The sequence below is a fragment of the Eleutherodactylus coqui genome, chromosome 2 (genome assembly GCF_035609145.1).
Source record: "Eleutherodactylus coqui strain aEleCoq1 chromosome 2, aEleCoq1.hap1, whole genome shotgun sequence".
Taxonomy (NCBI): domain Eukaryota; kingdom Metazoa; phylum Chordata; class Amphibia; order Anura; family Eleutherodactylidae; genus Eleutherodactylus; species Eleutherodactylus coqui.
The window spans coordinates 104,787,986-104,809,541 of NC_089838.1; the positions used below are offsets into that span (position 1 = coordinate 104,787,986).

The 21,556-nt window shown below is 46.6% G+C and overlaps 1 protein-coding gene across 1 annotated transcript in view; it reads right to left on the reverse strand.

Moving 5' to 3' along the window:
- The window catches only part of UBTD2 (ubiquitin domain containing 2), a 61,418-nt gene extending 40,091 nt beyond the window's left edge, over window positions 1-21,327 (reverse strand). Inside the window, exon 1 of the mRNA XM_066591286.1 lies at window positions 21,026-21,327. Coding sequence (XP_066447383.1) covers window positions 21,026-21,095 — 70 coding nt within the window. The 5' untranslated portion in view covers window positions 21,096-21,327. The remainder of the gene's footprint in view (window positions 1-21,025) is intronic.
- Window positions 21,328-21,556: the final 229 nt, after the last annotated feature.

Below are 21,556 nucleotides of genomic sequence, written 5' to 3' on the forward strand. Positions count from 1 at the left end.
GCAATGTTCTGGGATCGCAGTAATCTGCTGGAAAAATCAGATGCTACTGTTCAAACACAACCTTCTTCCGCACATTGGCCTTGGTCACACTCATTTGCCAGCTGCGGAATAAATCTGAGCTTCTAAGTCACAGCTTGATAGCCTGAAAACTCGCTGGTCATATCAGGCAATGCAAACATATTAAAATCCTCTGTTTACAAGGCATGCAATTAACTTAAGCCATGCCGGAGCCTTAAAGGCACAGTTTGACACATTATGGAGAATCGGTGGTATTTTTAGCTACAGCAAACAATGTGATGTTGAGGGTTTTGTTTTCGATCAATAGCGGAAAGCGAAGGGTTTTGGGTAATCTTGAAAGCAGACTCCCAATATTACGGTCATTATCTAGACAACGATGTTCGTTTTCAGGAAACTATTAATGCCATATCCAAGTGTTAAATGAATTTCTAACCTCAAAGCCTTTTCTTCTACAGTCATGTGTAAAGCAACCAAAGAAAAAACTAAGGGAAAAGATGGAAGTTGTTGGATTACTTTCGCAGTAAAAGTTAAACTTAATGCCATAAAAGCAATGCATGATTATGAATGATTACGATTTCAGGCTAGGGATACACAGCGGCATTTTTTTTTTGCCTGAGAGTCATGATAGAATTGCGGCAACTTCAATGGTTACACAAAAATCCAAAAGGGATCAGACTTGTTCTGCGTTAGGAAATATTAAGGTCACGTTCGAGAAATACCACAATTTTACCTGTATAAAACAACTAGAAGCCAGCATTCAGCTCGATTTATAATTTTAAAAAGTTTTATTAAACTTTGTTTCAACTTTTATTTTTAGTCCCATTAAGAGACTGTGCCACGTGATCAAGATGCAATAGATGTACTAAGCAGCCTTCGGGACCATTCTTAGGTCTTCAACTGCCATAGCAACTCATAGGGAGGCTATGATCACATAGTGGGCGGCTGGTCAGGTGATAGAGGGAACCCCCCTTCTATCTGTCTAATCGCTTAGACCCACAGTCACTATTGATCAAGGTATCTAAAGGGTTGACTGGACTGCCAGTTCTCTCCGATCCAGCCCATTACAGGCCTGTACGATACAGCCGGCACCCATGGGATCAGCTCCTTAGCATGGTTTAGACACGTTTCTACATGTGACACACATCTATGTTTGGAAAGAATTGAGGCTAGGTTTACAGTGGTAGTGGTGTAGTCGGAGGCTAGCACTGTTGCCTAGCACACTGGGCTCAAAACCCACCAAGGACGTCATCTGTATGGAGTTTGTAGGTTTGTCTTGTGTTTGTGTGAGTTTCCACTGGTTTCCTCCCACAATCCGAAAAAAATATACAGATAAGTGAATATAGATTGTGAGCCCCAATGGGGAAGGAACCCAATATCAAGTGATGTACAGTGCTGTGTAATATACCTGTGCTATATAAAGATTATTATTAGAGATGAGCGAGTATACTCGCTAAAGGCAATTGCTCGAGCGAGCATTGCCCTTAGTGTACCTGCTCGCTCGAGACTGAAGGTTCGGGTTCCGGCAGCGGGCAGGGAGCTGCGGGGCGGAATGGAGGGGAGATCTCTCTCCCCCGCTCTCCCCCCCCCCCCCCCCGCTCCCTCCTGTTGCCTGCCCCTACTCACCGCTCCCCCGCACCGGCACCCGAACCTTCAGTCTCGAGCGGGCAGGTACTCGCTAAAGGCAATGCTCGCTCGAGCAATTGCCTTTAGCGAGCATACTCGCTCATCACTAATTATTATACTTTGCAAATTTATACATCCTCTTATTTCTCAGATGTGGTCTAGTTAGCACCCATTCATAGCTGCACCATTAAGCAGCCTTTGGTGCAGATTTAGCAGAAAATCCCAGATGAAACCTTGCAGTATGCTGCAGCATTTTGTCTGTGAAAATGCCAGTGTTCCGGACGATTGCCATTATGGGGTCCCTTTCGGATCTAGCATATGCTGGATCCAGTGGTTCTGGGATTTTTTTGATCAGGTCTGGAGGACAGTTGAGCAATGGAAAACGATTGGAACTGCCGGCGTACGCGTGAAGACGGCCTTAAAGGGGTTGTCCCACGCCGAAACGGGCTTTTTTTTTCAATAGCCCCCCCGTTCGGCGCGAGACAAACCCGATGCAGGGGTTAAAAAAGAAAACCGGATAGTGCTTACCTGAATCCCCGCGCTCCGGTGACTTCTTACTTACCTTGTGAAGATGGCCGCCGGGATCTTCACCCTCGGTGGACCGCAGGTCTTCTGTGCGGTCCATTGCCGATTCCAGCCTCCTGATTGGCTGGGATCGGCACGTGACGGAGCAACGAGGAGCCGCTCTCCGGCACGAGCGGCCCCATTCAGAAAAGAAGACCGGACTGCGCAAGCGCGTCTAATCCGGCGATTAGACGCTGAAAATTAGACGGCACCATGGAGACGAGGACGCTAGCAACGGAACAGGTAAGTGAATAACTTCTGTATGGCTCATAATTAATGCACAATGTACATTACAAAGTGCATTAATATGGCCATACAGAAGTGTATACCCCCACTTTGTTTCGCGGGACAACCCCTTTAAGTGCTTGTCTCAACCACACAACCCCTTTTTGAAGATTAAATAAAAAAAAAAAGTAGAGCTGCATGCTACAGATCTGGCACCCGAAAACACTGGCAGTCCACTGGTACTCTCGTGGGAAGTTGCAGTGCCAACCATCTCCCTGCAGGTTATTTTTTATGGACCACTGGATTAGTGAAAATCTTCAGGGTAGTAAAAAGAAAACTATCACTACAATTACAAGTTCAGGAATTTCATACCTCATTTACATGCAGTGGGAAAACATCCTCATGGAATGTAGATGCCCCTGCTTTTAAACCACAGTCCCGGCAGCGCACTACATTTTTGGGTACTGCTGAGCTGCCACTAAATGTTCCTCTAAAATAGAGCGACAATGGCAGTAGCACACGAGGCGACAATGGTAACACCACACATTTTTATCCATGCTTTCAAGTGAATACAATCCACCACCGCCAAGTAGCTTTGTCAGTACAAGTAAAACATCTTGTGTTACCTTTCCCCAACCATGAACGTGCCCTGCTGTAATGACGAACCTCCTTCACACCCCGACAGTGCTGTTTGCATCTGTCTATACAGTGTGCAAGGGCTCACTCACATGGGTATAGTGTATTCAGTCGCGTAATACGCTGAAAATTTACACAACCAAAATGTGCGGATTTCCTGTGTATTTCTAGCCATGCTTTCCACCAAATTCCAAGAGATACGTGGAGGGATTTGAGATCTGGACTTTGAGCTGGCCAATGAAGTTAGCAGATGTTCTGCTCCTCAAACCAAGCCTCAACACTGTGCTGTACGATATGGTGCCTGACCATATTGGTATAGAAATGGAGATGTACCAAAGTATTGCAACAGGATAGGTAATGCCACATTGTCCAGGCCACAATGTCCAGTTCTGGGCACCCTAAAAGCCCAACAAACTAACAAGTTCAAAGATTTACCAAGATGGTGAGCGGTCTGCAAATCATGTCCTATGAGGAAAGGTTATAGGATTTTGAAATGTTTATCTTGCAAAAAAGTAGGGTGAGAGGAGACTTAATAGCTGTCTACAAATATCTGAAGGGCTGTCACAGTGCAGAGGGATCAGCCCTATTCTCATTTGTACAAGGAAAGACTAGAAGTAATGGGATGAAACTGAAAGGGAGTAGACACAGATTAGATATTAGAAAAAAAACTTTGACAGTGAGGGTGATCAATGAGTGGAACAGGTTACCACGGGAGGTAGTGAGTTCTCCTTCAATGGAAGTGTTCAAAACAAAGGCTGGACAAATAGCTGTCTGGGATGATTTAGTACATCCTGCACTGAGCAGGCGGTTGGACCCGATGACCCTGGAGGTCCCTTCCAACACTACCATTCTATTTAAATACACAGTGAATACACAAGTATCTGCAAAAAGCAATGCAAGTATGAGCGGTCGGATAGAAATCAATGGGCTTTTAGCACCGCAGTATGCGTGAGTTTAAAGGGGTTTTGTCATTTAAAAAAAAAAAAATTCTATACTTACCTATTTCTTCTCTGTCAGTCTACTTACTGCATTTTCTCCTGGCTAAGCTTCTCCAGTGCTCCCGGGGTCACCTCACGCCGGCTGGCTTGTTATGAAGCTGACATTCCTCACGGCCAGGTCAGTGAAGGTCGTATCCCCGTGCTGTAGTGTTCACTGCCTAGGAAGGAATGCTGATCTATTGCCGAGATAGCTCGCATGAGCAGTCTCTGAAGTAGATCGGCACTCCCCCTGCTAGCTGTGACGTAACCTACATTTCCAGGCAGGAAGACTGCTGGCAATTTACGTAACCTCACAGGAAGGAGAAGAATCAGCCAGCTGGAGGTGAAGTCCCCACCCACCTTCTTTCATGATACTGTAATTTATTGGTGGTGAAGTTTGGTTGATACCAAGCAAAGATGTAAGAAATCACAATAATATACATAAAAGTGCCATTTCAAAGTGTTCTTTCGGCAGTTCCTCTTCCTTAAAAATAAGAAAAATTAATTAACGACAGTGGAAGCTTCTAGTTGATGAAATAACAATTCTATCAAAATTTATTATTTTGCCACAAAAAGTTTTTTTTTTTTTTATAATTCTTATTGATTTTTGTTCACAAAGGAAATTGCTCTTTAGAAGAAGGCGAATAAACTCAGGGAACTGAAGGCTGATCTTGTGGAAATTCTAAGACACACGGTGCGCTGCTCTGTCTTTGGCAATCAGATGAACAGCAGGTCTACATTTACCCTAGGTCTCTCTACTAGACCCATGACCTAGATAAAACGTCCTGTTGCTATGTGGACACATTTCCAATGCTGTATTCGGAATAACAATCAATGTGTCATGTCGGTCCAATGCATTGTGAATTTCAGTCCCTATCTGGGGGACTGGGCTGAGCTGCAAACAAGCAGCAGAAAAAGCTTTCTGTGCACTCACAACTTCTCGAGAACTTTCTCAGCCACATACTTGGTTTGGCACGGGGTTAACGAAGCCTCAAATATTGTGGAGTCAGCAGAAAATCTGCCCATTTACGGTTGTCTGATGGCTTCTGATGATTTTTCAGGATGATATTTTGTTGCCCGGCAAAATCGATGCATAAATTATCAATGAAAATGACTCCAGCCCAGTGGTGGTGGTGGGGATGCTTTCACATTTATTGATGTCTTGTCCATTTATTTGCTACAACAACGATCTTTAAATAGTAAATGGAAGCCTTTGTTTATAATAAACTCAGTAGACCGGGTTCACATCTGCACTGGAATCTCGTAGGTTTCATCGCAGATCCGTTATGCAGTGCTTTCGCGTCCGGAAAGTACTGGGCAGCTGAGCGGAAAAAGAACAGACCTCATGTAGTCAATAGGGGTCAGTTTGGCGTCGTTTCATTTCCGTCATAAGACCTCATGTTCACGGGCGGATCGGATGCTAGGAGCCTGCAGCAGAATCAGACTCTGCCTGCGGCCAAGGACAGTGCGGTCCGCAGCCTGTCCGCGGTTCGGATGGCTTCCATTGACTCCAATGGAAGCCGTCCGTGCAGAAGCCGCACTGAAAAGAAGCATGGTGTGATTTTCTTTTCCGGACGAAAAAGTCCACAAATCAAATCTGCATGCTTTAATTCATTTGCAGACGTCCATGTGTCCCTGTAGGTGGCCCGATTTGTGGATCTTTCGCGCGGATTCCACAAATAATCTTTATTTGTAGAACGCCAACTTATTCTGCCCATGGACATTGGGCCTAAGGCAGACTCATTCGACCCAAAAGATGCAGCAAAACTGAGAAAAAAACAATAGTGGAAAAAAAATGGGGCCTTTCATTTTTTCCTCTACACCTAAAGCGAACATTTGGACATGACATTTTTTGGCATTTAAAAAAAAAAAAAAATGGCATGCTCCAAAACTATGCTTTTGAAAAAACAACCGACAGCAGCCTAAGGCCGCCTGCACACAAACAGATTTTTGCTGCTCCATTTTTGTGCTGATTCTGCATCATCGCCTAGCAACGGCACAGGAAAAAAAATTGAAAGAAAATTTAAAAAACAAACAAAAAAAAAAAAAAACTGTACTGAGCATGTCAGACAGTGAGCCGCTGGGTTCATTCGCAGTACAGAGGAAGAACGGAAATGACAGGTACACACGAATGCCGCTGCTGTCAGGGTCGGATTCTGCTGCGGGCTCCCGCATGTCGAATCCAGCTCTGCTGTGTGCAGGTGGCCTTAAAGGGGTTTTCCGGGATGACATTTATGGCTTATCCAGAAATATCCTGTTGACCATTATCATTTGTTTCTAGATCTACTATTTCTTTAAGGCCAGGCTCACACAAGCATATAGCCACAGCGGATTATACGTGCAGGTTTTGCCCGCGTAATACGCTGCACCAATCTGCCATCATAGGGTACCATTTTGCCGCTCACACGAATTGCGTGAAATACATGTGCAAGAAAAATCACAGCATGTTTTATTGCGATTGGCGGCATGCAGCAAGTACACATTGTCATTGCCTACTTGCCGAGTGTGGCACGTGTCTCTCATAGGCAGCATGTAGCGAATTAGGACTGTCTGAGCTTGGTCTAAGGCAAAGCAAATGGAAAAGGTGCTGGTTTTATGCCCTGGCTATTAAATAAAAGAAAAAACCTTGAGTGGTCTAACTGTCACTACAAAATTACTAGCGAGTCTATGGTCAGAATGCACATCTACAGATATCATACCTTACAGGATGTCAACTTGTGAAAAAGAGAAGACTTGAGTAAAGAGATGTGGCAGCAATTTCCTAACAGATGTTCATTATCAAAAAGTTGCTTTTTCAGAAATGCAGCAATGTGACTTCTCTTCTCCACTAACCTCTGTCAGTCTGCATGTTGTACATACTGAGCTTCAAACACGTGCCATTGTAAATGTACAGTGCAGGTTTTTTAAAGTTCCTTCAAATTTAGTAGAAACAGGTTGTGTGCCTGGCTGTAAAGACAGCTGGGATCCTGCGGAGGCACTATAGCCACTTCAGTCTTATTTTCAGCATATAAAGCACTCTGTAGCGAATGTAAAAATGAAACACAAGCACTGCCTCTATTGGACACAACCATCACTGGGGCCCCGTGGCATTGCAGAGCTTAGTAAACCCAAATTAGGTGTCAGTGACTAATGTCAAGACAGGGGGGTTGTTTTTCCTTGTAACTGGATAATCTAGTTACAGTGAAAAACTGCTAAATAAAAAAATTACATGCGAGTCTTAAGGCCGATTTAGACAACAATTATCGCTCAAAATTCACTCAGAAGCCATCTTCTGAGCGATAACCGTTGGGTGTAACTGTGCCCATCTTTCCCTTTTCTGTGGAACGCTGAACTTCAGTTCGGCATGAAATCCATAGTTCGGCAGTTGATTAGACAGACCGCACGCTGTGTTCTGCCCGCGGAGTGTTGATTACATTATCTCAGCTGTCAGCCCCATGGCAGAACTAAGGGAATTTATTCAGAGAACAGCGGGTGGTCTGTTCCCTAATTACATCTCCTGGCAGCTCACATGCTACTAATTGGTACTAATAGGCATTAGTACTAACTAGTAGTTTATGCAAACAGATCACTCAAAAGCCATCTTTTGAGCGATCACCTTTGTGTGTAAATGCACCTTTAGATGGTCCTGAAACTAGCGGGTCTCACGGGAGGTTGCAGATGGATGTGTCCCTCCATCTGCGGCCATACAATGCATGGTGTGGTGCACTGTCCAGGGAAGAGGTATGCCTTCCAGGGAGCATAGCTTCACAAACAAAAGGCTAAATCACACAGAACTTCTACAAAAAAAACCAAGAAAAAACTAAATTGCCCATTTTAAATGTTTAACAGACATTTGGAAACCGTATACCTAAAGACCTAACGTGTTCAATATTTAATATTTACCCCTTAAATATTTGATGCTCCTTACCAACAAGATGCCATTGTGTCAGCTCTTTAGCAGTTGTATCACGGTGTGCTGTAGAATTCTACAATTGCTTTTTGCATCAATTCTGATTAGGTCTTAAAACTTCCAAGGCAGTAATCCAATGGCAAGACTACTTTGTGGGAAGAAAAGCCAATATCTCATGCAGCCTGCAATTAGAAGAGGTCAATGCCACAGAAGTTTCATAAGGGTGCTTTCACGCTTGGTGGAAAAATCCTAAAACGGATAAATCCGCCACAAACCCTGCGCACATTACATGGGGATTCGGTGGCAGATGTGTCATGGAATTGCTGTGGAGTTCGCCCCTGTGCAAACCTGTAGTAATTCCACAACATCCACATTCTACATGCAAAACATACGAAGTGTATTGCAGAGTTATCAATGGTAGACTTTTTCAGCCATTCGTCAAAGCATCCTTGGGCTGGATTCACACTGAGCGTAAACCCCATGGAATGACCGCAGCGGTACCGCACGGAAATGCCACAAGATTTCCACAGCTGGAATGCAGCTTCAAACCCAGCGTGGGTTTTGAAGCGACTTCGTCGTGTGTAGTCCGCTGGGGCCATCTCTCCCCCATAGAGAGTAGAGATCATTGCAGCAGAGATGGCGCTAAATTCGACATGCCGCAGCTTTGATTTCCGCACGGTATGTCAGTTTCAGTGCGGCTCGGACGCAATGGCTTCTCCGCAGTGTGTGGACGAGCTTTTTGCAAATCTCGTCGACTTTGCCGCTTTACCCAGAGATAAAAATTGCAGGCAGAAGTTTGTGCAGAAAGTCTGCACGGAAATTCCGCCGGAATTTTTCCCTCGCTGTCAGTAGGTGATGATGCGGGTACCCGTGGCCTGTCCGCAATGTCAACTGCGGATGGTTTGTGGGTCGGACAGCTTCCATTGACTTCAATGGAAGCCGTCCGCATGGAGTCTGCAGAAAAATAGAACATGCTGCGATTTTTCTTCCGCTAGTGGAAATTGCAATTAGTTTCCGCGTGTGTGAAAGAAAAAGCGATTTACTATAGCATATTTTGAACTGTGGATCCTCTGTGTGGAGGCCGACCACGAATTCCGCTGCAAATATGCGTCTGTATGTAGCTGACCCATGTGCCGGGAAAGCTCAGACATATATGATGAACATATCCATAGACCCCATCTCTGCTGCAGGGAAACCCTGCCAATCTGTATGCACCTAAATAAGCTACAGACCATAAGAATAAAGTCATAAGTATGAACTGTAATGATCTCTATTGTAAACTTTGTAAAAGCAGATGTGTGATCATCATCAGTAACTGCAATAGGAGAGTCTGTGTTCCCCTCTGAAGAGCATGTGTTGTAATACGTGTAAAATGTGATTGTTCCCAGCAAGAGAAACCAAGTAATCTTGTAGATATGATACCTTTTAACCCCTTGAGTGGCGGGTTTCCTACCACCCTGTCGTGCCCACCAGGGCAGGTTTTTTAAAATGGTCTAATCATTGAATTTCAACTAGTTTTGCAGTTGCGTCTCAAGAGCCATAACTTTTTCATTTTTCCATTGACATGGCCATATAAGGGCTTGTTTTTTGCGGGACAAGTTGTGATTTTTTAAACAGGGGGGAGGAAAAAAAGAAATGGGGAAAAAAGAAAAAAGGGGCCATGTCATTAAGGGGTTAAATAATGTATTAACTTCCTTCTCTGGGTCATTACGACGCACATGGATACCACATGTGTGATTGTATTTTTGATTTTTTACAAAGTAAAGGGAGACAAGTGTTTTTTTTATTTTTTTAATAATTTTTTTACTTTTTTTTTTTTTTTATTTTTTAAAATTTTTTTTTTTTTTTTGTCCCTTTAGCGGACTTCCACAGGGACCCATCAGGACCCCTGATCACATTCCAGGGGTCCGATGGTGACAGCCCTTTACATGCTGCAGTTACAGCCCTTTACATGCTGCAGTCACATAGACTGCAGCATGTAAAGGGTTAACACAGCAGAGATCGGAGGTTTTCTCTGATCTCTGCTGTAAGAGCAGGTACCTAGCTGTCCTCTGACAGCTAACAACCAGCTCTCCCTGCCACAGAGACCATCGGCTTGCTTCTGACAAGCCGATGGTCTCTATGGCAACCTGTAAACAAAGCAGGACATTGCCGACATGCCGGCAATATCTTCTGCTGGTTTTTCAAAGCCCTTGCTCTGTTCTCTGTGGGACTGTGCAGGCAGAGCACACTGTCACAGCTTGTGGCATTGTGCTCTGCAGCTCCCATAGTGATACATAGCCCGGAAATCTTCCGGGCTATGTTGCTATGAGCAGAGGAGCTCGTCCCCGGAATTTTTCCGGGCGTGCCACTCAAGGGGTTAAAGGCAAACAAAAATATATGATGTTATTGCAAGCTTTCAGACCTCTTAAGTTCCTTCCTCAGCCATTATTGCCTGAGGAAGAATCCTGAAAGGTTTGAAAGCTTGCAATAACATTATGCATTTTTTTGTTAGCCATTAAAAGGTATCATATCTACAAGATTACTTGGTTTCTCTTGCTGGGAACAATCACATTTTGCTCTACTGGTTAACACGGTACCAAACCTTTTTGTAAAAGGTGTGTAATATAAAATCACACAGGAGTTATGCTGACTGAGAAACTGACTAGTTTGAGAATATATAAACCCAAGTAAATGTGAGCTGATCAGAACAGAGATCATATGACCACCTGAGGAGAAAGAGGGCAGAAGTTTCAAAGAGAAAGGAATACCTAACAAAGGTAACACTAGCTGACTTATCTATCCTAGAGGGATGGCTACATAATGAATGAAAAAAACAAATTCACCGGAGTGACTCTTTAATATGTTCTTTCTTTAACAAGATCCAGCATGAGCTCAGGTTAGAAAGCACATGAGTAGGATAGTCAGGTAATGGTGGCAGCTTGGAGCACAAGGGTTTGTGGAACTTCTGACAGATTCTCTTTAACCTGCGATGAAACTTGAGCAACACATTGTGTTTCCTGATCCTTTGAACACTGTACATTTTTAATGTAGTCTACATAAAAAAAGCCAGTGTGAATGTGGCAAAGAGCAATAATGATAAGGAAAGAACAACTGTCCAACTTATACTATTCAGTTATCAACATACTCATAGTGGGGGGGGGGGGGGGGTCACTTGGCAAACCCATTCTTGAATCTAGTCCCCTAGAGTCAGCCTTTAGAAAAACTGAAGGTTTATTTTTCCTGATGGGCGCAATTCAAAGCTTGTAGAGGGTTTCTGCAATACTTGCATCTGAACAAATCTACAGATCCACAAGCTTGCTGCAGAAAGAACACCCCCCCCCCCAAAAAAAAAAGAAAGAAAAAAAAAACAAACCACATTTGGATGTATGGGCCAAGATTTCATTACTGCCACTAATTTACTATATTTCAATATACCCTAAGACCTCCCACACACAGACATCCCAGCAGAAATTTCAATCAATGAGCAAACAATGCAGGACGGAGTCTGGGGGGGCAACACAACCATCCAGACTGCTGTCTGCAACGTGACCATACACAGGTCTTCCCTTGCGGATATCCGTTCAGTTTGGGTGCGCTCACCCTTACAAATTCCATAGGAATCAGTGGGGGGGAAAAAAAGAATTACCATGTGACTGCATAATATCTTACAAAGGTACAGCATGACACCACAGCAAGCCCAGGTCTGCATTAAAGGGAATTTCTGGGACTTTTAACGTTTTTTTTATTATTATTAAATAAAAGGGCTAAAAGTCAATAAAATTGAAATATTTACCTATTCTGGCTACAGCGCCGATGCCAGCTACCTGCAAGCAGTGGGCGGTCAGTGCCATTCACTGTGCACGTGATCACTAAAGGCTTTAGCAGCCAAAGAAGAATCACCGTTCATTGTGCATATGACCACCCGCCGCTTCTTCCGGGTTCCATGCGATGGGCACCGGAGGTTGCAGAGCTGGATGGGGAGCCGCTGGGATAGGGGAGTATTCAATTTTACGTGATTTTAATTCCTTTATTAAAAAAAGTTAAAGGTCCCGGAAAACCCCTTTAAAGGCATAGTCAAATCTAGAAAAGTCCTTTTCCTAGTGATCTCTAGAAACAAGAAGATTGTAGAGGGATCCAAAGTGTCAACGACCAGAAGGTAGCAGTTATTAAATGCATTGTCTCCCAGCTTTTATGAATAGCAGCTCTATATTATCCAAGAAAAAGAGGAAAAAGGGATATATTGCAGAACACAGAATAGAAGGGTAAAATTAGCTAAATGGGTTACTAAAAACCGACTGTGATGGTTCATAGGAACACACTATATGCCTGCCCCAGCCGAAGCCCGTCTCCACTTAATGACTGTGGACAGCTTGGGATATCCATGTCTGCTTTGGTAATGAAAGTGGCAAATCCCATTGACAGCCCAGTGTGAACGGCAGCTACATACTGAGCGGGGGACAAAGAACAGATGTAGGATGTGCCACCGGGGCGGTGCTGGAGCAAAGATCAGCAGGAGGCACGCAGATGTCTGGTGGCACAGTCCAGGCAATAGCGTCACCCTGCTGCTCTTTCACATTTATGTCAAAGTAAATCAAGCCCATTATCAACAGCATCATTTTTTTTTTGATTACAGCTAATTTCTGCCTCTTAAGGCAGAGTTCAGATATTAATACATTGTGAAGTCAATCAATAACTGCACCGTAACTACTGACAAATCGTCTTCTGGTAAGTGTAGAAATAAAGCGCTTACACTATCCTTCACTAGAATGGTTTATAAAGTAACAGAAGTGACGACAATACGAATAGAAAGTATTAAAAACAGTATTTTCATTTGGAAGTAGGCTCAGTCACACAAGTGCATGTGTTTTTGCATGTGCATGAGCGTATTTTACTGCACTTTTTGCGTGAACAGGTCGTGCACAATTGAGCGCAAAAAACAAAACCGCACCAATGCTCTGTTATTGAAATAGCCACCAGCGTCATAAGTTCAAAATATTATTTCCTTTGCAAATGAAAATAGAGTATGCTGCATATTTTTTTGCACAACCGGATTGTGCACGCCGAATGGCTTCTATGTTTTGCGTATTGCTTACATACATTTTTTGTGTGCAAATACACTTAAAGTGGTACTCCAATCTTATAAAGTGAGGCCAAATCCCTAAATCTGTCCCTCCACTTACTTTATGAGTGGGAATACCCCTTTAAACAAATCATTGGTAAGCACTAGTCCTTGACTTGTACTCTGTCAGATTGTGAAAAACCTTGTGTTTCAAAGGCTGTCTACAGATGGGCCATACGCAGAAAATACAACCTACTGGAAGAAAAAAAGGAGAACATGCTCTATTTTTTGCGTATTTGTGCATTGGAAGTCCCCATAGAAATCAATGGGGGTGCGCAAATGCAAGCGGACGAGTGAAACTTTGCACAAAGGCACTGGAAAAGGAACACGTCTAGAACTATTCAGCAATTTCAATTGGTGCGTTTATTTGCTGCACACAAATGAACATGCTCTGTGGGCAGAAAAAGTACAGTACAATATGCCAATGCCCACGCAAAAACCTCATCCAGTACGCAAATAAGTTGCACACGCAATAGCGCTTACGCTCGTGTGAAGCCGGACTAAGGCGACTCTCACACAAAGTCGGCAAAACGCTGCAATCTGAAAAGAAGTGAAGAAACAAATAAAATAAAAATATTTATATATATTTTTAACAATTTGTAAAATAAAATCCAAGTGAAAACAAAAAAAAAAAAAAAACACCTTCATGCACCACTTTATTTTAAAAAGTTGTAAGAACTCTGGACAACCCCATTCGCCATGCATTAATTAAAAAAAAACTGGTGGTGATATACTTCCCCCCCCACTACCGCTGTGTCCCGTGACGGAGCTCAGTTTCCCCGCTCTGGTCTCTGTTTACTGCTGCAGTCCTGCAGCTGATTAGTCGCTGAGCCCTGCTACTGGCTGCAGCCCCTGTAACAACTCCTAAAGCGTGCAGAACTGCAGCTGTAAACAGAGACCGCAGCGGGGGACCAAGAGTCGTCGTGGGACGCGGTGGGAGCAGGAGTGGGCGAGCATATCTCTATTTATTATTGTAATGCATGGGGAAGGGTTTTCCAGAGATTTTACAACTCAGACAACCCCTTAACGGGGTATTCCCAGTTTGGCAGAGAGTGGGGGAATTGCTGCTATAGTTACCGGCCACCTGGCCTGTAACTACCAAAAAACATCTTAAGGCTGGGTTCACTCGGAGCGGATTTGGCGCAGAAATTCCATGCGGAATTTCACCGCGGCAAATCCGCATGCAGCCGCTAATCCCGGGATTAGCCAGCCATGTGGACGGCAAATCCACTGCGGCTAATACGGCAGAAACCGCCGCTGCGGCGCGGCTTTGCCGACCGCAGCATGTCCATTCTTTTTTTTCTTTCCGCTGCGGCCGCGTTGTCCTCTATGGGAGCGCCGGCCGCAGCGGAAGAGTGAGCGGCCGGGCTGCGCGGTTCTCCCGGCGGAAATCTCGCTGTTTTTGCTGCGGCCAAGCCGCGGGATTTCCGTCGGGAATCTGCCCCGTGGGAACCCAGCCTAACAGTGTAGCACAGCGCACCAAGTTGTTTCCGTAATTTGCCGAGTTACGGAAACAAAGTAGCACACTGTACTATGCAGTTTCCATAACTCTCATTCACTTCAATAAGAACTATGGAAGAATTCAGCCGGTTCCGACGGGTGGTTGGAAACAGAGGGCTGGGTTTTCCCATCTAGGCCATGAAAAGCAGAGATGGGAATATCCCTTTAAATACTAAACTAGTCCATATCCTCAAGGGGTTAAAGGACTTTTCTTAGGATCTGCCACTCCATATCCCTCGCTTGGGATCCCCAATCAGCTGATTGTCTGGCCTGCTATGAGTGCGGCAAGACCAGTCGCGGTCATCAGGGTTGGAACCAGAAGTGGCTTGATTCATAGAGGGTCCATTGCAAATGTATGTGTTTATGCCAATGTGTCCATATATTTCAATAGGCACACATGTAAAGAGGTGTCCTTTTACTATACAATATGTAGGATATGTCAACTGGGTTTTCAACATAAACTTCATGAAAAAATGCAAATAAGGGAGATGGAACAATACCTCTGCAGCGCCACCTAGTGGAAGGCAGCATTCCTGCAAGTCAATGTTAGACTACAAGCCAATTCAATTCAATTCCCAGTCATTATTACAGGGCTTATATAAAGAGTCCAACATTGACTTGCATAAATCCTGCCGTCCAATAGGTGGCACTGCAGAGATATTTTTCTATCTCCTTAATTTGCATATTACCCAGAGGAGCATGAATGGCCTTATAAGTTTCCTTACTCACTTTCTAGGTGCTCTCCCTAAGGAGAAAAAATAGTGTTCCCAAGCGTCGTGAAAAATGTACACTAATTTATATATTTTTATACTTATATTTTTTTTAATGGAAGACATGCAATTATATAGGAAAATAGTGGTGTACTTCTGTCCATACGGGCAACATCATTTCCTGTTTCAAATAATCCTGTTGAAAAGTCGAATTAGGCATAAAAATAGTACCACTTATTTCCATTTCTGGAAAAGATGGGTTGTCAGCTAACATTGTGTCCGTTAGAGCCCTGACTAAGGGGTCGTCACCCCCGAAGAGTTTTCTAGACTCTTGCATGAAAAGTCCGCATGGGCAAGCAGTAATACACCCCTCCCCTCAGTACCGCTCTATAACTAGACCTACCTGCCATTGAGAAGTCTAAGGCCTCATGTCCACGGGGACAGATCCGCAGCGTTTCTTCTGCAAGTGTGATCCGCGCCCCATAGGGATGCATTGGACACCCACAGGTAGTTAAATACCTGCGGATGTCATTTTCCCCTGAGGCGCGGATTGCGTGCGCAGGAAAACACCTGCAGCATGCTCCATTTTAGTGCAGGTCTCCAGCAGGCTTCTATTGAAGCCTATGGAAGCAGTCCGGATCCACGGCACACCCGCCGCTGAATTCCTGCTCTCTGGCGCGGGAGAGCAGGAGTTTAAAAAAAAAAATGGAGTGCGCGGCACGCTGCCGGCGTGCAGAGCACATCCGCCAGGCCCAAGAAAGTAGATCTGGCCGCGAAGGAGGGCAGATCTGCAGCGTCCGGACAGGTAAGTAAATCTTTTTAGCCTCATGTCTGAGGGAAAGGAGGGACCCGCTGCGGGATTCTGCATGAAGAATCCGCGGCAGGCCTGATTTTCCCGTGGACATGAGGCCTAAGACAGCTGAGTGACAACCCGTATAGTAGCTGTAATGTAATCTCGTTACTCACCACCAAATATGTCAGGGAATGGCTGAACTAACAAGACAGAAGGGGACTATTAAAGATCTGTATTAGCTGGTCATATTTTGATGTTCTGTGAAATATTTAACATTGGATATAAAAAGTACAAAAGCGCAAGGGCGGGCAGTCTACTGTACTCGTTATGCAGAATAGTTAATGTAGTTTTTTAGTGCCTGTGTCATGTTGAAAATCTGTACCAAATCTGCATAAAATCCCTTAAAACAAAGCATAATATACTGACGTTTTACATCCTGGCACAGTCTAATGTCATCAGTACCACTTATCCCCCTCCGTACGGATGGCATATCACTGCATGGCATGGCCGTGTGGTCATGTGTATGGCATGCCATTGAAACAGCACCACAGAATTTAAAGAGGAGTACATTAATGTAAGTTTATTGATTTGGCGTTTGACAGCGGGTATTTTATAGAGATTGAAAACCCCCTTTGGCCATACTTCCACACGGCAGACTTGTTACAGAAGTTTCCGCGGCTGTCCCATACATCTAAATGGCGCTTACAGAAATTCATGCGTTTGCTGTCAAAATGACATTCAGATGAATAAAACAGAGTTCAATCAATCAGTTACGGAAATTTCTGCAACAAGTCTGTGTGAATTCAATCTTAAAGTAACCTTCCGGTTTTGGGAAAAAGTTTTGCTTCTGAACCGGAAGTGAGAGGGGTATAAGACCTGCGGTTGTTCTCTGCCATCCAATCCGCCAGTTCTGGGTCCTGTTTTCAGCCGCCCAAGATGGTAGACCCAATCATCAGACTGCCTAATCTCCACAGTGCATCGGTAGTGTTAGACAACTGCTCTCTGATTGGCCAGAGCTTCTCATGTGATCAGCACTGGCCAATCAGAAAGCAATGCAGAGTGCGCATAAAGTAGTTAGAAAACTGCAGCAGCCATCTTGGCTGGTTGAAAATAGGGCCTTAACCCTTTGCAATCCAATTTTGGATTTAGGGTTTCCTACGGGGCTTTCTCTTTCTGCCATTATACACTGGCGCCATCTGCTGGCTAGAGCCAGTACTGTGGTATGGGACATGCTGGAGAGGCCCCCGACAACAGAACGGCCAGTAATCTACAGTAAGAATACCCCGTTAGACGCCTTCCAACATTGGAGCTGTACAGCCTTCAATTAGAATGTCTTTAGACATCAGACAGTGGCTTGGAAAGGGTTAAAAAGTTGGATCGGAGGGATGGCAGAGAAGCACAAATGCAGGCATACCTGCCTCTTTTCTCCCAGGACATGATTTTATCCGTAAACAAGAAATATTTATTACCTTTCCATTGGATAGATGCTAAATGTCTTATCACTGGAGGGTCCCACCAGTCATGAGAACAGGGGTCCCTCTTTCCTCCTTATTGCCCCCCTTGACAATGAGTAGGAGTGGGTGATTGAGCATGTGTGCTGCTACTCCATTCAGGCTCTTAGTCACTATGCGAGGGTGTAGTGAGAAGGAAAAGGGGATATAGGATCCATTGGGCAGCAGTCAGACATTTAGCATGTATCCGGTCGATAGGTGATAAATATAACATTTTGGGAATACCTCTTTAAACAGGTCATTGCATTGAACTTAATACGTCCATATCGGTTGATTCCACGGACCGAGGGCCCCGCTGAGCGCCTGCAATTTGTCATCTCGACGGAGAAGCATGTACAGACTATAGAAATAAGGTAAAATGTATACAGCCCATAAGCCGCCTCTGAGAAGAGTAGCAGACCGCTGGGCAGAAGAACTGTAACCCTTTGTTCTAAGTATCCGAAATATCCTTGACAAGTCAGAGGTTCTCTGCAATGACAGTTACCATTATCTGTGAGAGCAGGGCATGCTGTGGGATAGATCTCGCAGAGAGGAAGCCGATTCCGCAGACTGGAAGGTAATCAACTAAAAATTGCAGCAAAGTCCATGTTAGGTCTCCGGTACACTAGCATATTCGGGTCCGTGTTAACTCATGGCGACCATGCGCTGTCAGACTCAAGAGGCTTGGGTGCGACTCGCATCAAAGTACGTCAGAGACCTTAAGGGCCATTTACACGGATTCACAACGAAAACGTGCGATAATCATTACGTCTAAATGCAAAAACATTGTTTACTTTTCGTTAAAATCACCACTGGATTGCGGACTTCTCGCTACGTGTAAACGCTCCCCGCACAGCACTTCACATAGAATGTGACGCACTGAGCAAGAAACCAGCAGCGAACTGCCTGTCTATGCTCTACACGAGCGCCAACGACCTTAGTGGCGACATCAAATGCTCGTGCAGGAGTTTAGCCGGCAGTCGTCCCGTGTAAACGAAGCATTAATTTAAGCGCAAATTTCATACTATTCGCAGCACATTACACCAACCTCAGAGGGGCGACTTGAGGGATTGTACCAGAATTGACTTTCACCACCTATCCATAAGAGACAATACAAGTCTGATCTGCGGGGGTCTCAATGCAGAGACACCCCTTGATCTTGAGAAGGGGGTCCCTGTCATTCACATCGCGGCCTCACTGCACCTCCCACAGTAAGGAGGGGACTGAATGGAGCGGCGGTCACACGTGCGGTGGCGGTCCATTCATTTTCAACAGGACTGACGGAGTTGGCTGAACACAAGCTATTTCTATCAGCTCTACTGAAGTGAATGGAGCGGAGGGCGGGCACACGCAGCTGCTACGCCATTCAATCCGATGTCAGTGAAGGTGGGTGCTGGAGACCCACAGTGACGAGAGGGAGATAGGGTACCCTCATTCTCTGGATCAATGGGAGTCTCAGGGGTGAGACCCCCACCAATCAGACTTTTATCACCGTTCCTATGGACAGGTGATAAAAGTTAATTCTGTCACATCCCCTTTGAGGCTTCTGGGCACCAGTGCAAAATAGCGCCATCTACCTACCATGTGCCATTTATACCAGCGTCTTCCTATGTGGCAGAGGGGCCCAGACAAGACTACTTCCTCTGCAGACCCTATTGATACACCCCTGCCTAGGCTTATGAGCCCATCAATACCGCCAAGAGCCAGTTTGATTATTTCACTAGCCAGGAAGTTATATAGAAGTAGATTAAACTTTCCACTCAATGTCGGCCCGGCTTCACATCTGCGCTGGATGTGGCACAGCCGGCACAAAATACCAGAAGTATCGTTACATGCAGAACTTTTTCTCCTGGTAAAATGACGGACAACTGAGCGGAAACCGAACAGACCCCATTATAGTCGACGGGGTCTGTCCACAGACCCCATTATAGTCAACAGGGTCTGTTCGATTCTGTCATAAGATGGATCCATTCAGGCAGGGGATTCCCCTTTCCTGTTCCCCGAACGGAGCAGGAAAACGGAATTCCCGTCGCAGATATGAAAGCAGTCTTAGGCTGGCTTCACATCTGCGTTAGAACATCTAGTTGGAGGTTCAGCAGATGATCCGGCTCAAAATACCGGAAGAAAAAGAGGAACCAAATGGACCACATTATAGTCAACGGGGCCTGTTTGGTAGAGACGGGGCCATTTAGCTGCGGGGATTCCCCTTTACTGCTCCCTGAACGGAGCAGAGAAGCAGAACCCCAGGTGCAGATGTGAAACACCGCTGGGCAGAGATGTGGTTACTTTGTAGCAAAATCTGGAGACGTTTATAAATAATCAATGTGAAGATAAACAGTAAACAACATAAAGAAACATAAGGCAGGTCATCCCCGGATCGCCTCGCCCCACTGCGGACCCCGTACATTGGGAAGGTAGCCACACAGGGACAAGCTCCTAATGACAGACGTCCCATCCGTACAGGCGAGTAGTGCGGCCGAGGGGGCCGGCGGACCAGGGCGGGAAGTGCGGCCGAGGGGGCCGGCGGACCAGGGCGGGAAGTGCGGCCGAGGGGGCCGGCGGACCAGGGCGGGAAGTGCGGCCGAGGGGGCCGGCGGACCAGGGCGGGAAGTGCGGCCGAGGGGGCCGGCGGACCAGGGCGGGAAGTGCGGCCGAGGGGGCCGGCGGACCAGGGCGGGAAGTGCGGCCGAGGGGGCCGGCGGACCAGGGCGGGAAGTGCGGCCGAGGGGGCCGGCGGACCAGGGCGGGAAGTGCGGCCGAGGGGGCGGCGGCGGCAGACCAGGCGAGAAGTGCGGCCGAGGGGGCGCCGGCGGCAGACCAGGCGAGAAGTGCGGCCGAGGGGGCGGCGGCGGCAGACCAGGCGAGAAGTGCGGCCGAGGGGGCGGCGGCGGCAGACCAGGCGAGAAGTGCGGCCGAGGGAGCGGCGGCAGACCAGGCGAGAAGTGCGGCCGAGGGGGCGGCGGCAGACCAGGCGGGAAGTGCGGCCGAGGGGGCGGCGGCGGACCAGGCGGGAAGTGCGGCCAAGGGGGGCGGCGGCGGACCAGGCGGGAAGTGCGGCCGAGGGGGGCGGCGGCGGACCAGGCGGGAAGTGCGGCCGAGGGGGGCGGCGGCGGACCAGGCGGGAAGTGCGGCCGAGGGGGTGGCGGTGTACCAGGTAACTTATAGGAAAGAGTTGGTTTCCATTATCATCCAAGGGAAGAGTACTGGAGAACCGGCCCCAAGTAAGACAGTCCACTGCCAGGAAGAACTGCCTTAGGTCTGTACCAGGCTGCCCTGAACCCCAAAGTAGTGGGCTGCCCAGTGGAGAGCAGAGGCATCTCCTGCCAGCAGGCACTACCCCAAAGGGCATGATCTGGGGGCAGCATGGCACCGCTTGTCACCCCTCAGGAGGCATTATCTGCACCGGGCCAGTATCAGACAAAAGAGCAGCGAATCCCTTCTCATCTCCTCCTCCCCCTCTCTCTCCTCCTCTTCCCACCATCCTTCCTTCTTTCCTCACCTCCGGTCCCGTCCGAGTTCTCGTTCAGGCTGCCCGAGGAATCGTGGTGAGTGCCCACACACCCTCCCATGGGTGCCGGCGGGGGCAGCCTCTGCCGTTATCTCCCTCTTGCCTTTGCACGGGCGGGCGCGCTCACGCTGCGCGGCACCGAAGCCGCGGACGAGGGAGAGGAAAAGAGAGCGTGACGGGAGCGCGCATGTGGCGTCATCCGGCCCCACACCCCGCAGCATCAGCTGCCGCTCTGATGACGTCACGGGCGGGTCACTGAGCGGGGACCGTGCGGATGTATGCGGGCCGGACGGGAGATGCCGGGGACGGACCGCTCCGTCTCCTCGCAAGGAGGCTTCTAGGAGTAGTTTCCGGCCTTCCAAGAACTTGATGTGAACTTCTCTCATATCACATGACGTTTTGACTTAACCCCTTAGTGACGCGGCCTTTTTTTGGATTTTGATCTCCACTTTTTAAGAGGTATAACTCTTTTTTCCCCCCCTCAAAATGCCCCTATGAGGGCTTATGTTAGCTTGGCGAGTC